The 21,534-nt window shown below is 43.0% G+C and overlaps 1 protein-coding gene across 1 annotated transcript in view; it reads right to left on the bottom strand.

The window, feature by feature from the left end:
• LOC124407744 (transcription factor AP-2-epsilon) overlaps nucleotides 1-18,784 on the bottom strand; it is a 169,823-nt gene extending 151,039 nt beyond the window's left edge. Inside the window, exon 1 of the mRNA XM_046884205.1 lies at nucleotides 18,537-18,784. Within this exon, the coding sequence (XP_046740161.1) occupies nucleotides 18,537-18,572 (36 nt within the window). The 5' untranslated portion in view covers nucleotides 18,573-18,784. The remainder of the gene's footprint in view (nucleotides 1-18,536) is intronic.
• Nucleotides 18,785-21,534: the final 2,750 nt, after the last annotated feature.

Consider the following 21,534-nt stretch of genomic DNA (forward strand, 5'->3'; position numbering starts at 1 on the left):
TCGAACAGTATCCTCCTTCCTTCTCGTGAATCAGATACATCTGCAGCACAATATATTACACAAGACGTTCGGCTGCTCGGGCCCCCGGGACATGCGGGTGTATAATCTTTGCCGGTCGAGTCGAGTCAAGAGTTTGGGCCCAATTACAGGGCCAGTACCACCGAACGCCTCCATCCTTCGAAACTTCCAAACATCGAGATCGTCGTACGTGTGGTGCGCTACACGATATACATAGAAAGGCTCGAGAAATCCTCCGACGGAGTATTTGCAAGGTCAGAATGATCGTTTGGAGGTCAAAATTTGCGCAGAAACTTTTGCTAATTCGAGGACAACGCCTAAGAACAAGAAGATGGTTTCGGCAACCAAACACCGACGGCTATTACTTCCAAAATCGTAAAACTGATCGCATACGATTATATTTCAATTTTTTTTTCTCTCTCTTTTTCAGCAATTGTTGCGATACTAATGCAGTCTAAACCTGTCTAGACCCACACGACAAGAGTATCACTTCGCGTTCAAGCTCACGATCCGTTCAACTCGCTCAAACCTTGGTAGATCAACTACCCATCGGTCGCCGAGGGGTAAATTGGCGAACCACAGATGCAGTTGCCCGTTAAACTATGCTGCCCAGTAACTATAGATTCAACGATCGCTGAAGGCTGTACGGAGAGGCAGAGGAGCGGTCATTGTCGGCTCTTGAACACCTGCCAATAGATTTCAGAACAAGACTAGAGCTCAGTGCTTGTCGACGTGGCCGTACTTCTATTCCCAACATTGCTCCTCTTGTTTTCTGGTACAGAGAACAGCGAGTGATTAAGAAGCTCGAAGTGCACTGGAAGCAAGAAAAATACGAACAATTGCGTCGTGGCTGTATCGCACCGATTGACAATGGCGCTGAAAATTGAAAATGGACTAAGTACCAATGAAAAATTTCTTTCAAGAGTTCAAGTCTCTGAGAGTACCAAGCATCCCCGAGGAGAGTAACTGATATGCAGAATTTACATTTGATTTGCAGCCTCCACCGATCCGTATCGTTCGTAACCGGAGGGATAATCAGTGATGAACAGTCTGACAAGCTAGTCGATAGAGTTGCACGTGACATTGCTATGAGAGCATTCACAGTAGCTGTTGCCATAGCTGGTAATGATAGCCAAAATAGAGACGGAATACTGCTGCTTGGATAATTAACCGCTCTAAATATCGACGTTACAATGAAACTGGAGCCATTGCAAAACGATTAGATAAAACAGAGGCTGATGAAATCCATCCAAATTTTTCCAGGTAAGTAGATACCTATACCTCCATGTAGAAAACGCTCGTTGTCAGGACAAACGGAGGGCGCATCTCGCGTTGCCTGGGAGTTGCAGTCAGCAGCTTGCTGGACCGTCGCTGAAGGCTAGACTTTATACGTAAGAAGGCTGACCGTACTGCCACTTGAATAATTGACTATGCCGATATAAAACACAAACAACAGCGTCCCGACGTCAGGCGGCACCAGATCACAGACCAGTTCCTCCTCCGCGTACCAGACGGTTCGCTCCGACTCTCCTTCTCCTCATCCACCTCGTCCTCGTCGTCTTCTTCTTCTTCTTCTTCTTCTTCTTCTGGTTCTGGTTTCTCCCTCAACTCCTCGCGGACCTGCCGGTGCGGTGCAGCTCGTGGCGTGCATACCTTTACCTTGACTTTGCGAAGTCATCCGACGCTTGTTGCATGCATATACACGCAGCGACTCTCAACCCATCGTCAGGATCAACGCGAGCTGATCTCATCTGGTTATGCTCGAGTAAACCTCTCTTCTGATTCATCGTGCAACTTTCTTTCTTCACTCCTTTCTCATCCGTTGCCTCACACTTTTACCGATGCAATCCAGCTGGCGACTATCCTGCAGGAAATCGTTAGTGTTTGGGTGAATTGAACGCGAGTAAGAAGAAACATGGGCTGAATATGTTCAGAATTTGAGTGCCAATGGGTGGTCGTGAGCGATATGGCTGAGGGCGAGGCAGGTAAGGAAGGACTGTAAGGACTCTTCCTGGGCAGTCGAGGCCAGGACTACCCGACCACATAATTAGCCAACATCTATCAGCCCGAAGCTCTCTCAACCGGGTTCAACTCACCCTCGCGTAGATACTATCGCTGCATCGCTGTGGATAAAGGGTGCAGGTTTACGATTAGTAGGTTTCATCTTTCATTCGATTTTGGTATTTTTGAACGGTCGAAGTTTTCAACCCCGATCAGGAGCGTTGCGAGGAAAGTGAGCCACTTTTCAATATAAATAAAAGAATTTTTTCCATGACGATTCACGCATTCGTTAGGATTAAAAGATAATGAATATCGCGTTCCTGCGCTCGTTTTGAAAACTGTATGATCTGTCGAAAGGCGAGATGTGCTGTTTACCACCATAGATATCAATTAAGTATTAGCATAATATTTCATGAGAAGCGTATCTTCTTCGGATACGAAGCCTCCGGGATTATATCAGACTACAAGTTTATCTGAATAAAATAAGGATCCAAGCGGCACGATCATCGGCCCAAACGATTTCAACCTCACTTCTGGAAAGGCACTGCGCCAGATTCGGCTTTGTGAAACAACCGAAACGTGTACGGCTTGTCGATAAAGATTCGATCTTGACGTAATTTTTCACCCAGTGAGAAGAATCCCGATTGCCGCGAGTGATATGGAAACTGATTGCAACCAGCGCGTGACTAATTGATACGACGATGCAGTGAGCCGTTATATCGCGACGCTTAAATCATCGTCAATCGCGACGTTCTTCGCGAACCGCGACGCAGATCGACGCACGTGACGAACGCGTCAATGCCGCAAACACACGGACATGGCAAGATTGGTGCATGCAGGGAATGCAGAGTGCGGTTGGAACGCATAACGATGCAAATTGGCGGTACGGTAGAATGCGAAATTCTGCACAATACCCGTGCGAAGAATGAAAGAAGCTAAGAGGAAAAATCTGAATAGTTAGCCAAAAAAATGGTATCCAAAATGTTACTCTTGCCCTCTGGCGTCGCGGCCTGGACTGATCGACAGACTGGTTATACGGGGTTATATGGCGGTTTGAAATCTCTTAGCATACTTTAGCGAGCTAACAACGAGGGAGCCGAGCGTTCGGTTTGAGACCGGGCAACGGTCGAAGAGTATATACGAGATCCGCACGCGCGCAGCTGTCTTTTACACAAATTCACATCTCGTGATTGCATTTGGCTCCGGGACAAAAATTTCGTATACCTTCCGCTCTGTACTTATTTTATACTGACCTGGTATTACCGGCGCAGAAGCCAACGAGGACTTTGTGCCGGAGTTATTCCGGAGTCACGAATCAGCGTCCCGCAACAACGAGACTGCGGAGAATTTATGCGACGAGGAGAAAGAAGAATCGAGGCAGCACCATTTGACCGGAGGTCTTCATATCGGACCTTTTATCCCGCCGACTGACAGCATCAACTCAGGATCAGCTCGGACACTTGGTCGATTGGATCTCCTAGCGTTTTCCTGCGATTATTTAATTAGACAGGATCGAAAAAGGGAAGCACGTTTGCTCCTTCGACTCTCGAGTGCTGCCGCATCGGCCTAACAATCGGCGCCCGTAAAAGCGCTCAATTTCTCTTGTACGAAAAGCAAGACTAAAGAGTGCCGCGGAGTTGCAGGACGCGTAGAGGCTGCAGAAGGGACCCACGTGGCGGCGCGTGCCCTGGACTAAAAAAGACCCTCGCGGCAAACTCTGGAGCGCGTTCGCTTCCTTGCCTTCCCTGCACCACGGCTCGAGATCAGTTACCCAGGGCGAGTATAATTAACCATCAGTTTTCGGTTTCTCTAGGTGGAAATAATACCCTGTGTTAGGGGAGAGACAGCCGGATGATTACACGGGGACGAAAAACAGCGAGACACCCAAACACAGGCGTTATAATGAGATACTCACTCCCTGATCTTCGCTATCTTCAAACCACGTGGGCCGAGTAGACGACACAATGGCTTAAATCGACCCCTAAAGTACCGCGGAAACAGGATTCCTCGTGCGAGCATCGCAGCCCAGAAATTCATTCCCTGCACTTGAATCAGTCTCCGGTTTTACCGTTTTCGATGCAATTATCCACGACCTGCAGGGCCAGAGCTATGGTGAAAAGGTGTTATTGATTTAATTAATGCAGTAATTGCAGGGCTGAATTTTCCCGCTCGTAGCTCAAGGCGACGTTGATAGGAGGCTGATTGAAACGCAGCTCGTAAAAATAATCCAATTTAACCTGGGCCAGTGATTACGGTGTTAATTGCGGATCGTTTTTAACCCCAAAGCTATATTCTGCCCCCTTAATACAAACACCTCGGGGCCGATTATAGTTCGACCAACATCGTCAGGATGATTTGTTCCTCAGGTCTGATACGACGTCACTCTGGAAGAGTTATCGTCTTTTACGACGTCGACGTACGTTCATTCAAGTCCCACAAATTTTACTCGCAAGACAGCAGTTGGGACGAGATTTTTTACATTTTTTACGGTCACATCGCGAGCCGCTAATCGCGTCATGGAAATCAGACTCGAGAGTTTTTCATCATCTAACGAGTCTAATGGGACCAACCATGCCCAAAGTGGTATATATCGAGAGCTCTTCACTTACTAAACAAAACAGCGTCGCTTGGCACGTGCCGGTATAAATTCATGATACTGTTCCTCTGTAGACTTTGGTTTTGTTAGGAGGCACCCGCCCGGGATTTCGAGTATCACTAGACTCGAGTGGTTCGAAACAGTGAGCGAAATAGACAGGGGGGTTCACCTTACACGAGAGGGCGAGAGCTCGGGGGCTAAACGAAACAATCTCCACACCCTCGCCGAGCTTTTTCTATGCCGCAATTAATCGGGTGAGAGTTGAACGAATGTTGGGGAACGATTTGTCACTGAATAATTCAACATTTTGAGTAAACGTTGTGTACAACGTACGATGCGTGCGGAAGCAATTCTTCACAAGCAATAAAAATTTGACACATTCTTAGACCAGAATAAAAAATCATTTCCAAAAAAATTTATTCTACCGAGTATCTTCTTACGACCTGCCGGTTATTTTTCTTCAACTATCTCATGTACGAGGTAGATATTGTTTTTATAACACATGAAAAAGCAGTTCTTGAATTTTAATTTTTTCTACAAATGCCTATTCGGTTAAACGCGGAAAAAGGGTTTTTTTTTGTTTCGCGCCACGAGTGTGTAAATTAGTTTGTTTATTGTTTTTGCCGTTTTTTGTCAAAGCGCGATCTTTTCTCGTCGAACAAAAACGAGAATAAGAAAGAAATCCCGCGTTCGATTGGATATTGTATCGAAAGGTGTCGAAGCAGGGATGACGGGAGAGACTGAGGGGGTTGTCAAACACGCTCATCGGGATCGGGGATACCTTCAACTGGCACTTCCGTTTTCCGGAAGGCTCGAGGGGCCGGCGCACGCTGGAAGCGCCGAGGGCCAAAAATAACCAATAAGCGGCCAATAAAAGCAGAGCGTTAAACGTTCGCTGCTCTACGGTGTGGATATCGGCGTCTCTCTCGCTCATGAGTAAAAGAGCTACCGGTTAATTACAGGGCTAACCCTGCAAGAGGGCCAAGAGCGAAGAGCCGAAAGCGGGACGAGAGCCAAGAGCCGTGAGCCAAAGCCCTAATAGATCCGTCTTCCGAATCGTCCTCCACGCGCTGCTGCGCCCGAGGAATTACATCCGTCCCAGGAACAATTATAAAACATCCTGCGGTGCAGAGAAAAAGATTGCACGTAGTTAAGCTGGGAAGCATGATTCTTTCGGAGTTTCACAGCGGCGCGGTGTATACTTAATTCGTTCGTTTCAAACGCTAGGTTCGAGGTACCACACACGCGATTCTCATCGGTTTAGCCTGACGTGAAGACGAGTAAAAAATTACCAAATACCCATTTAGCTAATTTCATTTCGTGCCGAATAATCGCGTACGATAGATATTGGAAATTACAGGGCCAATTCGGGGGCGCCTCCAGCTCGATTATAGGCTTGTTACAATTCCTACAACCCATCGAATCGCGTAAGAAAAATAAATGAATTTTTAAAAAATTTATCGTTTCAAAGCCAATTTTTAACGCCTCGCGGATTGTTACAAGCTAATTGTATTTACAGTGTGATTAATTGATTATTGTTGTGGAAACTTTACGTTTAATCGAATCAGATTTATCCTCGTGTAATGAAACCGTGCGCATGGAAAAAAATAAAAATAAAAAACCTTATTTTCATCATTGTACGAATAACTATGTGAATAAAATTTTTTTGTTCGTCTGAAATGTTTCTAAAAAAGGGATGCTCCTGGTTAGGCGGTTCGAGATGGGACAGAGGATGTCCGTACCGGAAGTGGTGCGGCCCCTGGAAGCGCGCGATCGTCCAACGGAGGCTCCAGGAGTCATCCGCACACCGCGGGGGTCGTCGCCTCCCGCGGAGTCTCACCTGCGAGGTGTTCCGAGACCACGGAAGCGAGCACCGATCGTTTCTCCGATCGAGAATCCCCGAGGGTTAAGGGCTACTTAACCTCTCGCCTACCGTACAAATTCTCCCTCAAGCCCACTCGAGATTTCTTACCTTTTTTTTTCTTTATTTCAGTTCGTTTTCATTTTGTTGGCAATTTTCTACCCAGTATTATACCTTAATCATTTTAATGTGTATCAGCTAATGCTTAAACGCCCTTGATGGGTTTCGATTTTCAAACCGCGATCTTCGTTTTCGAAAGGAACAAACTTGCAAGCACAATCGATTAGTAATGATTAAAAAAATTTTATATATTATTCACTTTGTCGACGGCGAGGGGTTTACGAAAGGATACGGCCGAATGAAGGAGGGCGAAAGGAAGGCAGGAGAGCAGTGTTAATGAATTGATTAAAAATCAGAATGAATCACTAAGACGAGTGGTGAAAACTGGCCACTAAAAACTCATTAGGCGAAAGATACCGGGGTTTGATTTATCGTCGATTACCGTACTCTTTTATATATTATACATATAGAATTATAATGTCCATATATGAGTATGCATATAGAGAGCGAGAGAGAGATGAAAACAATTTTGAGAAGTGGACATAAATTTCAAGCGCGGCTAGGAAAGGGTTCGAAAACGTATTAAAAGTGTGATTTATATTATAATTAATTTACCCTCCGCATCATCGCGAGTCTAAACACCGAATGTACGGCAGAATTTTTTATCGAATTCGTCTAACAGATGATGAGAAGTCCAAAAAAATTGGGGATTTTCACAAGCAAAATTTAAACGCAAGACACATGCGTGCGGATTTGCCTATGCATAGCGCAGTCGTACACCTGGGGAGAAAAAAGCGCGAGATACGATTCGACGATCGTGACGTCGGTATCAACTTTTGAGATAGTGACCCCGGGAACCCGTAAACGACTTGTTAATTGTATTTTTAGGGGCTTCCTATGAGGATCCCGGCTCCTAATTTACGAACTGGCCTGCTTGGTTTATAGGGCCCCCAATATACCGCCAGTAACCGACACCATACCTCGTTAAATCAAGGAACCAGAATGCCCTTGCCCTTATATATCTATATATGTATATGTATATATATATATAGGTTATTCACACAACGATTCACCCGCAGCGCAAGAATTCATCCATGCATGCTTGTTACTTCCATGCCACGGTATTCGTACAGGTGCTGAAAGGTTCGATTTTTTTTTTACATTTATTAAACCATTAGATTTAAGATACGAAATTTTATTGCGAAAGAAAAAACGGTGCAGTGAAATTACTCGGAGTAGAACTTTTCAGGAATGGTTTGATATAGGTTACCAATTCGTTTGGGTTCACGAGTGAACGAATATAATCAACAAGCTCGGAAATTAAAGACATGATTGGAGTAACTGGGACACTCATAGAATGAAAAAATTGGTACAATCATGTCTGGTTCGCTAGTTTTAGGATTATTTTTGTAACTGCAACGTAGAGTAACGTGAGATGAAAAATCATAGGGTTCCGGTATTATACGAATTGAGTAAAGGAAAAGCGATCACGGATTTGAAAAATATTTTGTGAAACATTGAGAAGACGACTGGAGAAATCTTGTTACGTGTGGATAAATTTTATCAAAAAATCATCCACGTGTAAAAGTAAACGCGTACGGTATTCAACATTTCCCGAGTATCTCCCTAGGGAGAGCAGAAACTGCAGAGGTCTGGCCGAGGATCGTCTTTGTTATTCGGAGCAGGTCGCCTGATAGAAGCGCTGCAGAAGTTACAAAAGCGAAGCAAGCAAAAAAGAAAAAAGAAAAGAAAAGGAAAGAAACAGGAAAAAGCGAAAAACGAAGAGGGGAAAAAACAGTAGGATGAAATGAAAAAAGAATAATCGAGATAAAAGAGATGCGAGAAAAATAAGTTGAAGAAGAGCATCGAGGAACGAGGCTGGCCATATGGACTTATCCGAGAACGATGCAGCCAGCAGTCCGAAAATAATAAATCTCTGAGCATCGTGCGGGATTATTAAAAGAGTCTCTAGCGCTCGTTCCCCTTCGAAGGAGCGAAGGAAACGAACCTCGAGACAGGAGACGCGAAGGAGAAACAAAACGCATTACCGTTTCTTAATGAAGCTGAGGGTTACGGACGGACAGTCGAGCTAGCGAGCGAAAGAACGACCGTTCAGAACTAATTGGAGGCACAAGATATTAGGGAATGGGTCCTTATGCGCGCGTCCTTTGGGCCCGGGATCCTGCGAGTCCGGAGGTTGGGCCCCGCGTGACCACCGACCACCGTCCGTCCCGGTGGGTGTGTAGGGGAGGATCGGATGCGTTAACAGCTAGTTTATAGACGTCGGGCAGGCTTTTTTATAAATGTACTTAACCAAATACCCGACCCCTCCCTTGATCACTCTCTTTGCACTCGATCTCGACACTTTATAACTTCCCGCTCGTGTCCGAGAGGGGATCTCTGGGGTACGATCCTCTCGGAAATTAAAAGGGTGGATATCGTTTCGAAGTTTACGCTGAGCGTGTAATGAATTTCTCAACCCTCGATATCTAGAAATCAAATTAACCAATTTTTATGATCTTGGTGTCACTGGACCCGTTTTTTCCCATCTTAGTTACTACTGATTAGATTTCAAGTTTAATCTTTCGAGCCGTTCCTGAACTAATCGAAAGATGCAAATTTTTTTGCTGGACAATAATTCAGCAACGATTAGATCAATTTCACTGGAATTTGGTCCATGGTTTGGTCCAGCAAATTATTTTCACCCGTGATTATAGATATACTATCTTCAGAGGTTTCAAGAAGGGGAAAAGAGCATAAATGCGATTTCCTAGCATATATTTTCCGACACGGAGGAATAACGATCCCCTCTCAAAATTAACTGGTCCTTCACAGGCAAGCGTATGAATGTATGAATTGAGTCTTAACATGCGTTAAGCCTGCTTTCATGTTGCGGAGAATTTTTTTCTCGAAGTTGTAAGGAACAAAGGGCGGGGTTAGAGTAAATAATAAACATGCTCACTTCTGATCAGGAGCTGTATTTACTGTTGCCACGCCTGCGCGCGTAACTAATCGCCACATTTTAAACTTGATCCTTAATAAGGCGATGCTGCAAAACATGTCGATTTGTCATCCCCTAATATCATCGATATCGACATTTTTCCTGCACTACTTCGAAAAAAAAAGACAAACAGTTAAACAAAATTTGATCATTTGATTTCAATCCTAAATTTTTCTCCAAGATTTTCACTCCTTTCCATTTTCGTTCGTGAATAATGAAGGACAGCTAAAATTTCACTCAGAAAGACCTGACTGCATCGGGTTGAGACTTGCTTAGGGGAGCCGCGCAGTTGGGGTACAGAAATCGTCCCCCAACCCAAGCGAAGCCTACCCTGCGCCCACTTTAGTGGTCCTGGTGGTCCGGGGTGGCAAAATCAGGTTAGCCAAATTAACCATGAAATAGACTCTCTCCGCTCCAGTGTCTATCTCGTCACTGCGTTTACCCGCGAACTGCCTCGCCAAATGGCGTATATTATTTGCGCCGAGCAATGTTTATGTTTTCCAGTACATGTTCCGAATTCAATAATGTTTTGTCTAGTTTGTACATTTACTTAATTTATTTACTGCCAGAATATGCGCCAATTTGATGTAGGTATATATATTTAATTGAATTAATTGTGTTTTGACAATTTGTTGGTGATCGTCTCTTTGATAAAATCATAACGAAGCGTTATAAGCGCTTGAAGATTTTTCTACAAGCTATAAATTCCGGCTGTTTCGGACTCCTTTTTCCTCTTCGGGCTTCCTTGTTTTTTAATTTTATAAAAACAAGAACGCACAAACATCATTATTTATAGGACCCGCGATCCCATTGACAAATAGCTCGACGAGGGCCAACCTTTTTCTCATTAGCGGCACTTTGAACTCTCCGCCCCCGTTATGACAAACTAGATTAATTTCCACCGTAAAAGAAGGCCGCCTCTTCCTCCTCCTCAGCATCCTCCACCTCCTTTTTCTCCATCTCGATCGTTTCCTCACAAAACTTCACGGGCAGCTGAATCCTCGCTGCTGAGAGGAAACGATGGAAAGCAAAAGAAGATTTAAACAATCTTCGAGCGCGGATCTTTAATTCCTCATACAGACATGCTTAACGAGGAGAGAACAAAGATTTTAAAAGACGCAATTTAGTCTCCTTGGTAATTGAAAATTCAAGAATTCGCGGAAATGTGGCGAAAATCAAAATACCATAATTGAAACGCCACCCTCGTCGATGTGCGAAAAAAACGAGAGGATGCGACTGCGCATCGTTTTTCCGATGAAAAAAATCTCGAATCGCACCAGGGTTAAAGAATATATGTAACGGTGGTTTTATAACTCACGTCAAACGGGTAATTAGTCGGTCTTCCCCAGCTGTAATGGACCTGCTAAGGTAGAGGCCGTTAACTTATTTAAATGAACCAGTAACCCATGTCCAGCGCGGCAGACGCAAGGCAATATAGGAAAACCATTATAAGACATTATTGGGGGATGGGAAGATGGGTGAGGGAGGAGAGGAGTTGAAGAGAGACGAGAAAAGGGAACGGGGCGTTATTTTATTCTACCCATTTCTTTTTTCTTTCTTTCTTTCTTTCTTTCTTTGCCTCGTATTATTGTTTCGGATTGCAGGAGGACAGATTAATGTTCCAACCAAAAGCTGCTGAGCTGAGCTGAGTACGAAGATGTGAAATTAATGAACAGATTTCATTTTCTGAAAAAAAAGGAAAGAAACGTACAGCAAGTATATTTTTCTGAATGCCTGAATCGAAGGAGTAGGAAAGGAATTTAGACGTTACGTCGGAGACAAAAATGAAAAATAAAAAAAGCGCCAGTTGACAAAACGCTTTTATCGCCTCTAATGGGCGAAAGTACCCGAAAGTTGGTCGCGTTTACCTGGAAATCGTCTGTGATGATTTTTTAATGCCCATGCCGGACTCACTCTTCGGCTGAGATTATAGTGATCTCAGGTTACGACTTTAGAGTGAGATTAGCATCTTTTTATAATAAAATTTGTGTATTCGTATCATTATCGAATTATGCTACGTGAAAAGATTATAATCTTATAGAGACTCGAGTCTTTCTTTTGACTACGAAATACGCCTACGCTAATTTTGTGATTTTATTTTCTACCTTCAGCTTGAATTCCTTTTTTCTTATCTCCTCGTTCTTCACCTTCCATATCTCATCCTCTCGACTCGCGTTCGAACCCTTTTTGTTTTGTGCACGCGGCACGCGAGGGATTTTCACGTTATGCACTTTGCGGCATTGTCCGAGGGCCAGTTCCGAGTCCGGGTCTTCAAAACCGTTTATTCTTTTAATTTTCTAGTCGAGTAAGCGAATGCTCGAAGGGCCCTTGACTGCCTGGCAAAGCGTGCACTATCCCGTTACGGCATCTCTGCAGTTGGCAATCAAAATTCAAATCACACAATTCGCCTCTCCGGGTTCACGAGCCTCAGCAGAAAATCAATATATATACGGATGTCCTCTTCGACGATTCGGTGTTACGGACAAAAAGGAAAAGGAAAAGGACATTTCGTCGCGACGCGTATCGCCCTGCATCTCCCACTGCATACGACTCGAATCTCCTCGATATACGGCCGCGTATGAAATGTTACTTCATCTCAGGAGTTTGAGAAATTTTTCACAAACATTCTCCCAGTGAAGGGTCAAAAATTCCCGGACAGGGTAATCATATAACAATCAAGGCACGCATCGGGCAGGTGTGCCATGCCTCGTGTGCTACGCTTGCTTCCTATGGTAGGCATACGAGCTATATTACAGGTAGAAAAATATGCCGCGTGCTTGTGTTATATGTATTATATGTAGACACGTGAAACCCGTATTATAACCTAATAGAAATATGTAAAACGGGTGTATTAGCATAATATAATCATAATAACGGTAACGATCTCCGTCAGTTCGCCAATTCTGACGGGAATTTTATACTCGCCCAAGTTATTATACACTGAAGAAAAAAAAAAAAAAAAAAACATACGCGTACCTACAATATATCGTGTACCTATATATTCTAACGTGTAGGATATACTCCTGCGGCCGAGTGAAAAATATTATACAAATACTTGTCTTTTATCAATTTCCGCTCTCGAAGCCGAAGTTTTTTTTTTTTGCTCAGTTACAGCTGACCTCAGACCCCCAGAAAACTGGGACTGAGAAAAGTGTATTTGGATCTTACTAGAGAGACTTGAAAACTTAAAATTTTTATTTTGTTCTACAGGCTTGATTCTAATAAAAAAAAAGTTTCTTAAATAACCTGTGCCAGTCAGGACGAAGTGGATATTTTTTAGATTCAAACGATGCATAAGATTTCTTCCTATTCTCTGTTTACTTGATTTCCTGTACAATAATGCTTGATTAGATCCCATCGATTTTTGAACCATTTCAAATACCATGTAAAAATTGCAGCTGACTTGGTGGAATAGCTGACAGATATGGGTAGGAAAGAGTCCTGAAGGATTCAACGTGACATATATCGTAGATCTTAAATATTGTTCAGCCCTCCGTCCGAGTTGTTAAAAAATGACATTCCAATCAAATGAAGCGATAAAAAGTTTCGGATAAGCGGCGAAATTGAAAAATCAAACGAAAAGTAACTCCAACCTGATAATACCACAAGATCAATAATAATCAGTTTCGAATTCATTTTATTTGGAATAAAATTGTGACCAGGCTAGAACTTTTCATATAAGTTAGTCTCGCCTTTGATAAGACGAGAAAAAAACAAGTAGTTAAATTCTATGGCGAGTGAGGATAAAAGAAAGATAACTTGCTTGCGGAAATAAGATAAGTACGCAGGTTACACCCTTACATACCGACGCGTATACATATTCGCCTTAAAGAGAGCAAGTTTTTCGCGCATCTTCAAGACATGCAGCGACTGCAAGTCGTCGACAAGTCTTATACGCGAGCGTTAACAAAGGCAATCTTAAAAAGGAAGCTAGATATTTTTAAAGAAATCTCGGAGGTAAGACTGCGAACAAATATTAGTTGAACACTGGACGCGGTACACGCTCATTATTTTTCTTTGTGTCGGACAAATGGTTCTCCGCGCAGAGGCTGCAGGTACAAGCTGCATGTGTATATATAGATATATATATGTATGTATAGTGAGTACAAAGTTTTCGTGTAGGTATATGCATAGCGAGTACGGAACAAAAGATAATATCGCCTCTCGTCCCCTCTCTCGTTATCTCTGTCCTTCTCCTCTTCCTCTCTCTCTCTCTCTTTCTCTCTCCAGACTCCGCCGTATAAAACTCGAGTCTTAATTACTCAACGTAGAGGGTAAGATAAAGACAAAAATACCAAGCTGACATCTCGTGACTGATCAGGAAGCGCTGCCCGGCTGACAGTTGCGAATAATGAAAAAGAAACGATAATATACATTTTAGAGAAAGGCTCTCTTTTCACTGGCGCGCCACAACCTCCCCCCTCCCCCGTGTCATCGCAATTTTACAACTTGTCGCGATTTCTTTCCGCAAATGAATAATGGAGCCAGATCGAAATCCAACAAAAGAAAACTTCGCTCAGAAGTGTCAGTTGAAATTTAACACGCTAAAATTTCACTCGAAGCTTTTCGGTCCTGCAAATGCTACGTCACGTGAAAGCAAAAACTGCATGGACGATGAGAAGAAAACACCCCCAGATTATCAAATTCGAATAACGAGTGTATCACGTTAGTCGTTATTAAACGTCGAGAGAACCTATCACGCCCATGGTATTCACGTTCAACCATGAAACCCATTATGGTCGAAGCTCTTATTCATTTTTAGACGAAGAACAGGGTACACACAACCTGTCGCATTGTCACAACGGGGTAAACAGCTCTCCCGTCGCACAATGCAAGCCTACCCATTTTGTTGCGGAGAGAAAGAGAGAGAGAAAGAGAGCTTAACATGGAGAGCATGTACTCGATCACATGATACATAAGTTATTCACTCCGGTACTCGAGTTTGCGAGGTCCTACGGCACAGACATGAAGGTGTAATGGCGGTTCGGCGAAGGGAAGCGGAGCTCGCAGAGAGAGACCCTTGCTGAGAAACCAAAATGAAATTAAAATGCAATTCGAATCACCCCCATGATTTTCCACGAGGGTTATGGGAGAGGCGGGAACCTGCAGTCTCGGAGTTTCGGGCTCGTTTGACGCTCCCGCTCTCCACGGGTTGCAATTTTCATACTATCACGCGATTATAGTTACCTAGTGGTAATCCAGAACTATCATTTATTCTTACTTCACCCTTCCTCGTTCGTATTCGTGTATGCGTGCGTGCATGCGGCCAGTAAACCATCGCTTCCCTGCTGCAGCTTGCAGACCCGATCCGTGATGTGGAGTGAAACGGACCACCGACAACCCCCTCCTCTACTCTACTTTATGATCGACCCCGACTTTGAACTGCGATGGGGTTTTTGATGTTGCCACCAACTGTTCTCCGCGCTATGCAAACTAGTGAATCACCTATTAGGTGATATCTAAGCGACAAATTACCTACACGATTTACCATGTCAGCCGATCAAAGGGTGGATATACATGTGCCAGGACATAACTCCTATATCATCTCAATAACAATATGCATGTGTAACTTTTCATGCATTACTTTTTGAGTGTAATATGGTTCGAAAATGATTTTCCTGTTAAAATTGACCAGCATCAGCCAACTACGGAACAATTTTGGTGATAAATTGGGAAATTCCATCACAGACAGTGTCAAATTGACACTGAAATTGGCATGAAATAATGCAGAGTTTTTCTAACGGTGTATCCGTAAAAACTTCTGCAACCAAGTACCACCCGAAAGTTCAATTTCGAGGAAGATCCAAGGTCCGGAGAAATTGATATCGAGGAAAAGTTACATCGTGGATCCTTAGAACGCGAAACTCGTCACGCAGGAATATAAAAGAATCGCGAAGAGAGCGGCGTTCGGTATTTGCACACTATCCAATAAAGCATTATGCATCAATGGTCGGACACGTGCCGTGAGTGAGTGCGAGGCTGTGTCTTTGGTTGAAATAACAAGGGAAGACTGCCGCAAAATTAATACACGGTAGAGAGAGCTCGGTGACACTCACATTGTTCAACCGGTGTGCACACAAAGTATCGTGTGAATGCCGTCAGCCAGTTCTCAAACGTATTTGATTTTCCTGGGTACGTTACGTATCCACACGAGACGAGTGGCACTTGACTGACGTCACGTACGTACCGGCTCAACTAATACACGTAAGTGCCCGTACACGGGATCAAATAAGTGGCGACGAGTGGAGTGGACTCCGTTAATATATCAAACCCGGAGGATGGCAGACGGCGAAAGCGGGCGGGGAAAGCTGCTGAATAATTTTTGGTCGCTTGCCCTTTATTTGCCAGAGAATTTTTCCCTGCTTCGCACGGATAATAACTAGCATCGCACTGTTTGCGTTGCGGCTTTTCCGGACACTGTGCCAACAGTGTATACTGTCCTTGTGTAACGCACGCGGAAGGGTTGGTAGAAAAATGAACGGACTCCATTTTCCCGGAGAGGAGGTTATTCGGGAAAAACTTCGAGGCCCCGATCAGGATTAGCTGTGGCTTCCACAACACCGTTTCCCTCTCACCGCCTGACCAAAGCCTGATCAAAAGCTAATGAAGATTCTGGATGGTGCTGATTTTTGGAATCGGTTACAACCGAGAATCTTTCCCTTTAAAAATACCCCTACGATTTTCTTTTTAGGGTGTAAAATATTAAACTTCGTTCCGAAAGAAACGGCTTCCGAAAGGAAAAACAACAACAAGGCAACAATTGCGAGTAAACTGCGAGTGCCTAACGTCATTTCCGTAGCCTGTTACCGGTGGCTGACCCACTTCCGTTTATTATATGAGATTTCCCGAATAAGGAAGGGAGAATTTATGGGATCAAGACAAAGGAGCGCGTAGTTATAGCTAAGCCACGCTTCCATTTCATCCTGAAGAAACGATCAAAGTTTTCTTTTTTTATTATTTTCAAAGGTAATTTGAGCCGGCCCGCGGGAAGGTACAGGGTATAAGAAAACCCATAACGAAAGTTTGAGTTAAAAGAAAGTCTACTATACATGTATGCATATATATATATATATATATTACATATATATATGTATGGGTCTTAATGTTTATGGTGCGGCTAATTCGTATAGCGGAAGTTTGTAAACTATATTAAACTAAAGTTTTGCAAGCGAACGTTGGCCTGTCCTGGACTCCATCCTCGCAGCGCTCACTCAGTACTGTATAATACGGTAAATTCAAGTTAGTTAGAAACTCGGAGACCGAGCGAATCTGGAAACAGTAACGGAGTGATAAACTTAGCTTCCTCCATTCTTCGTGTCCGGATCTACTAGCGCTCAGCTCAGTTCCGTTTCGCAAGCTCGCTTTGCCTCGGCACTCTGCTCCCACCTCAGTTTCTCAAGTTTAACAAGTTTTAATGATTAATAAACCGTACCAGGCGAATCCTGAAACCAGAAACGCGGGTCCCAAGTTAAACCCCAAAATTTTCCTATCTGCGCTCTTATCTGCACGTACGAAAATTGTTACAGCCTTTTGCGTTACTGCAGCTATATAACTCTCCGGTAAAACTAGACTTTTTATGAGCCAGGGGGGGGGGGGGGGGGGGGGGAATTATTCGACATAAAACTACTCGTTTTCAAGGCACAACGTCAAGGGACGTAAACCTAGGCTATGCATGACACACGTTTTTTTTTCTTCAACAATTAATTCCTCCGCGTGTTTCAAGTAACAGTGCGTGACACGAGGTGCGGGTGGCTGGCCGTACAAAGTGTAACTAATTTCCGTTGATAATTACTAAAACCAAAGGGAATTAGTTGAGCCTAGTTAGACTCGTATCGCTGCACGTTCTTCAGATCCACGGTACGTTTTTCCTCAGCCGCTGTTTGTCCCAACACACATTTCTTTCACCCCGTTTATTTAATCAGGCGTCTCAATCGACTTGAAAAGTCTCGAGCATCTAGAAATTCGTTATACTTTCACCGACGTTCAATGGAAACCAGTTGCGACCAACGTCGTTCGAGTTGTATGAAAAAAAGTAACAAAAAACAAAAAGAAAGAAAATTTTGCAGACACTCGGCGATCGCAGATGTGCAAATTTACCTTGCAATTAATCGGATCTACCGCGATGTTTGACAGGTGAATAATCGCAATCCTGTCAGCCGTTCGAAAATCGCCAACATGTTTTGGCATTCGTTTTGCCAGGATGGTGTAATAGGAACGCGCCTACGTGCGGATAAACTGGCATTAATTACATTCGAAACCACGCGGTAGCCGGGAGCGCGAAATGACTTATCTTTACTTATTACCTCTGCCAGGGGAAAAAATTCCAAAGAGTAATTACAGGCATCAAGGTCGATTCTGGTGAGTTCTCGCCAAAGGTTCCTCACCCGGCCGCGTACCCTCAACGGTGGATAAACGGCAGTGTTCGCCGAGGGTAACGCGTTTAGCGAGGTATTAGGCCCGCTACCTTGACACATTAATCGCATAAACCTCACCTCGCGTAAGCCTAGTCGTACAGGAAACTACTGTAATTACTTGTCGTTTTAAATATACAGTATAGGTGAATACAGTTATATTTTTCACTTCGCGAACAATCACGTTCGATCGATCAATGACACTTGTATCAATCGTGCTCCGTTCTGCAGTGAATGAAAAAGTGTCAAGGATCCATTCGCGATTTGGCGAACGATTTTTTATCTCCCGTCGTTTACATCGCCGAGATTGAGAAAGCAATCGATTTGTCACTGACAACGTTTTACGGTTTACGAAGAGAAGACACAAAAACTCTCGAGACTTGATTAAACAATTCGGTGTAACGACCGAATGAGATTTGCTTGGTAATAAGACCGAAATTATTTATTTTTATTTTTTTCGCCACCTATCCGATCGTTCTGTACAATTTATCATTAAAACTGTTTTCGTCAAGCTTTTCGGCCTCACGTCAAAAATGTAATAAACAAAGAGATTATAGTGTGTAAAGTGTACTTGGAGTAAAAACTTACCTGCCAGGCGTTGGAATCCAAGGCAAGATACGACATGTTGTTGTTAGCGTCCTCCGTTTTCGATGATTTTTAATCTTCTCAAAACCGTGGATAATAATAATCACTATGTATATACTATTCGCAGCACTTGATTACAATAAAAAAAAACTTCTATCGTTCACATCGCGATTCAAACGACAGCCATGTTTTCTTCGACAACGACTTTGGCTATTTTCCTCGTTTAGATCTGTAAAAAGAGAAAAAAAAAACATTCCGTCACTAAACCGTAATGTGCTCGAAAATTCGGTAACGAGAAAATTTCAGGATTAAAAAAAAATCAAAGGGCCATTAGTCACCGTGATATTTTTATTGTTTAAGGAAAAATTCGCCTCGAATGATAACGCAAATTACAGTGCCGACGGGCGGGTGTATCCCTCGGGAAGAACGTCAACAATCCCGGCAAACTTCGTTAGGCAAAGTTAAGGCATGACTCCCAGCGGTGCGATATCTTTTTCTCTCATTTTTAATCAGAGGTATACAAATGTTTACGCGAGTTGTATACCGACTCAGATATAGCACCACTTATAAACATATTGTCAGATGAAAAATAAAACTTTTATTTGGGACGAAGAATTTCAACATTAAAAGAAAAAAAATATACATATATTTTTGTTTTTGTTATTTTTTCAAAAACCCGCTGTAAAAGTTATCACAGTTTTGATAAAATAAAAAATTCTTGTTGATATTTTTTTTGGTTTATAATATAGCGACTCACCCTGTGAATAAACTGACTAATAAAACTAGCCTATCGCGAAAATTAATTCATGGTAAGACTCAACGAGAACAAGAAGAGGACCAAGAACGGTAACATCAACACAGAAAGAGAAAAAAGAGAAAGATAAAGAGTGGAAAATGGAGAAGAAGATTAGGAGCTGTACTATATTAGAGATCGTACAAGGAGGGTGAAAATTTAGCGATCTAAACACAGCCGGAGATGCGGCGTTTGCGAATTGAGTTGGACGCGAATCAATCGTGGCTAATACAATCGGTGTAACGCCTCGGCGCAAACTGCCCCGAGGTGGTGTCCAACCGCTGGCACCAAAATCCGCGGACCGCGGCACTGCAGCCGTGGTGGGGCTAGGAATCGGGTATATACCACTAACTCCGGTATTTGGAATACGATGAAAACAGGAAGGAAGTGGTTTCGGATTGAGCACTGCACGTGGCGCGTCGCGACGTCGCACTGCGCTCGAGGCGAGAGGCGCCGCGTCGCCCCCGAATCACCCCGCGACGCCTCCGCCGCCGGGGGTGTGGTACCGCCTCCAGCCACCAATACTACCACCACCATCCCTCCGTGGCAAACCCCCGCGATGATAGCGAGACCCGTCGCGCTACCGACGACCTGCGCATGTCAGATCGATGCCCCCCTTTTCCTCTACGTCCCTGCCTTGCACGTCGACCGGGATGACGGAGCGCGTCTCTGACGTTGAGGAGGAACGAACACCAGCCGAGTTCTTCGGAGCTTCGTCGGAGGCATGGCTTGTTGGAAAAAGTTCATCGCATGGTTGGTAATGGCTCGAAAAAATATGTTGATCTCTCTGAGTTCTGCCCCCCAAGACTTGCAGACTTTTGAATTGGAATAACGCGTGTAACAGGATTTTTGGCACTTTAGAAAAGTGCTTCAGATTTCAGAAAAAATTTTACCATCAAGTGCCAAAAGGTAGACGGTATTCTAGTGGGAAAATAGGAAGGCTTTGCGGCAGGCGATAGAATTGAAATATAAGCCTGATATTTTTATTTATTTATTGCGACCTGTTCAATTTTATTACAATTTATTTTATTCCTTTTCTTTGACATTATATCGATAAGCAAGTTTCTCCAACGCATCTTTAACTTCTTCTTTTTTGATGGAAGTAATATTTGTTTAGTTCGAATCAGCTTGACTTGAATTTAACGAATTCATTTGAGTCAACGTATTATTTTTTGATTGGATTTCATCAAACATTATTCATGACGAACTAACTGACAAGTAACGACTATATTTTATTAATGATTGCAATCAATTGTGTGATTATATTTTCTTCTATCATTTCAGTCACCTGAACATTTGATATCCAATTCATATATAATATGTTTATCGACTTGGTAAAAACATTTGCGCACGTAGCCGAAATGCAAATTGTTTGAGTAAATAATTAGTAGCGAATTTAGCGAGTTGCAAGTTACATCTTCTCTATCCAAATAAGACATCCATTGATTTAAATAAAGTTTTTTGTCCAAAATGTCGGTGGTCTTTGTTCAATAAAAATTTCGAGAGGTTTAAATAGGCTAGACATTTTTTTTCGGACGGTGATTTATTCTCCCATAACCAATGACCACGGCAACCCTGTTTGTCGTAAAATTTACAACCTCACTCGTAATAATAATCGCTAAAAATTATAGTTTGGTATACAATTATATGCGTATTCATGCTGTATACATAGCAGACACTGAAGTATTTAAATGGCGCAGGTAATTTCAGCGCAATAAGTCTCAGACTTATTGTCTTAGACTTATTGGCCAAAAATAAAAATTTGTGAACTACTATATGAGCCGACGTAGATAGTAAATCAAGTCTGCCAACTACAGATGCAGTAAAAATCCAGATTGCCGTTGTTTTTTTGCTTTTTTCGTTGTTCAAATGTAGTAGTGTAAGGGCGGAAATTCATGTCCACATTTAAGCGAGACGAGATCTTTATGGAACAGATGCAATCGGTGTGTTCGAGGCGAGCTGATACCGTCTACTAATGGATACAGAATTCGTTATATTTTATGAAAAATTGAATAATGTATAGACAAATAAATAAATAAATAAACAAATAAAAGGGTCGGTGTTTTTTTCAACTCAACTTACAATTAATCTCTAGAATAAATTGAGCAAACTCAATTTCCTCAGACGGAATAATACATAAAGGTGAAAACAGCCTTCCTTCAGGGTTTGCCATCTTGGACTACCTTCTATTATACTTTCCCTAAAAGC

The sequence above is a fragment of the Diprion similis genome, chromosome 6 (assembly GCF_021155765.1).
Source record: "Diprion similis isolate iyDipSimi1 chromosome 6, iyDipSimi1.1, whole genome shotgun sequence".
NCBI lineage: Eukaryota > Metazoa > Arthropoda > Insecta > Hymenoptera > Diprionidae > Diprion > Diprion similis.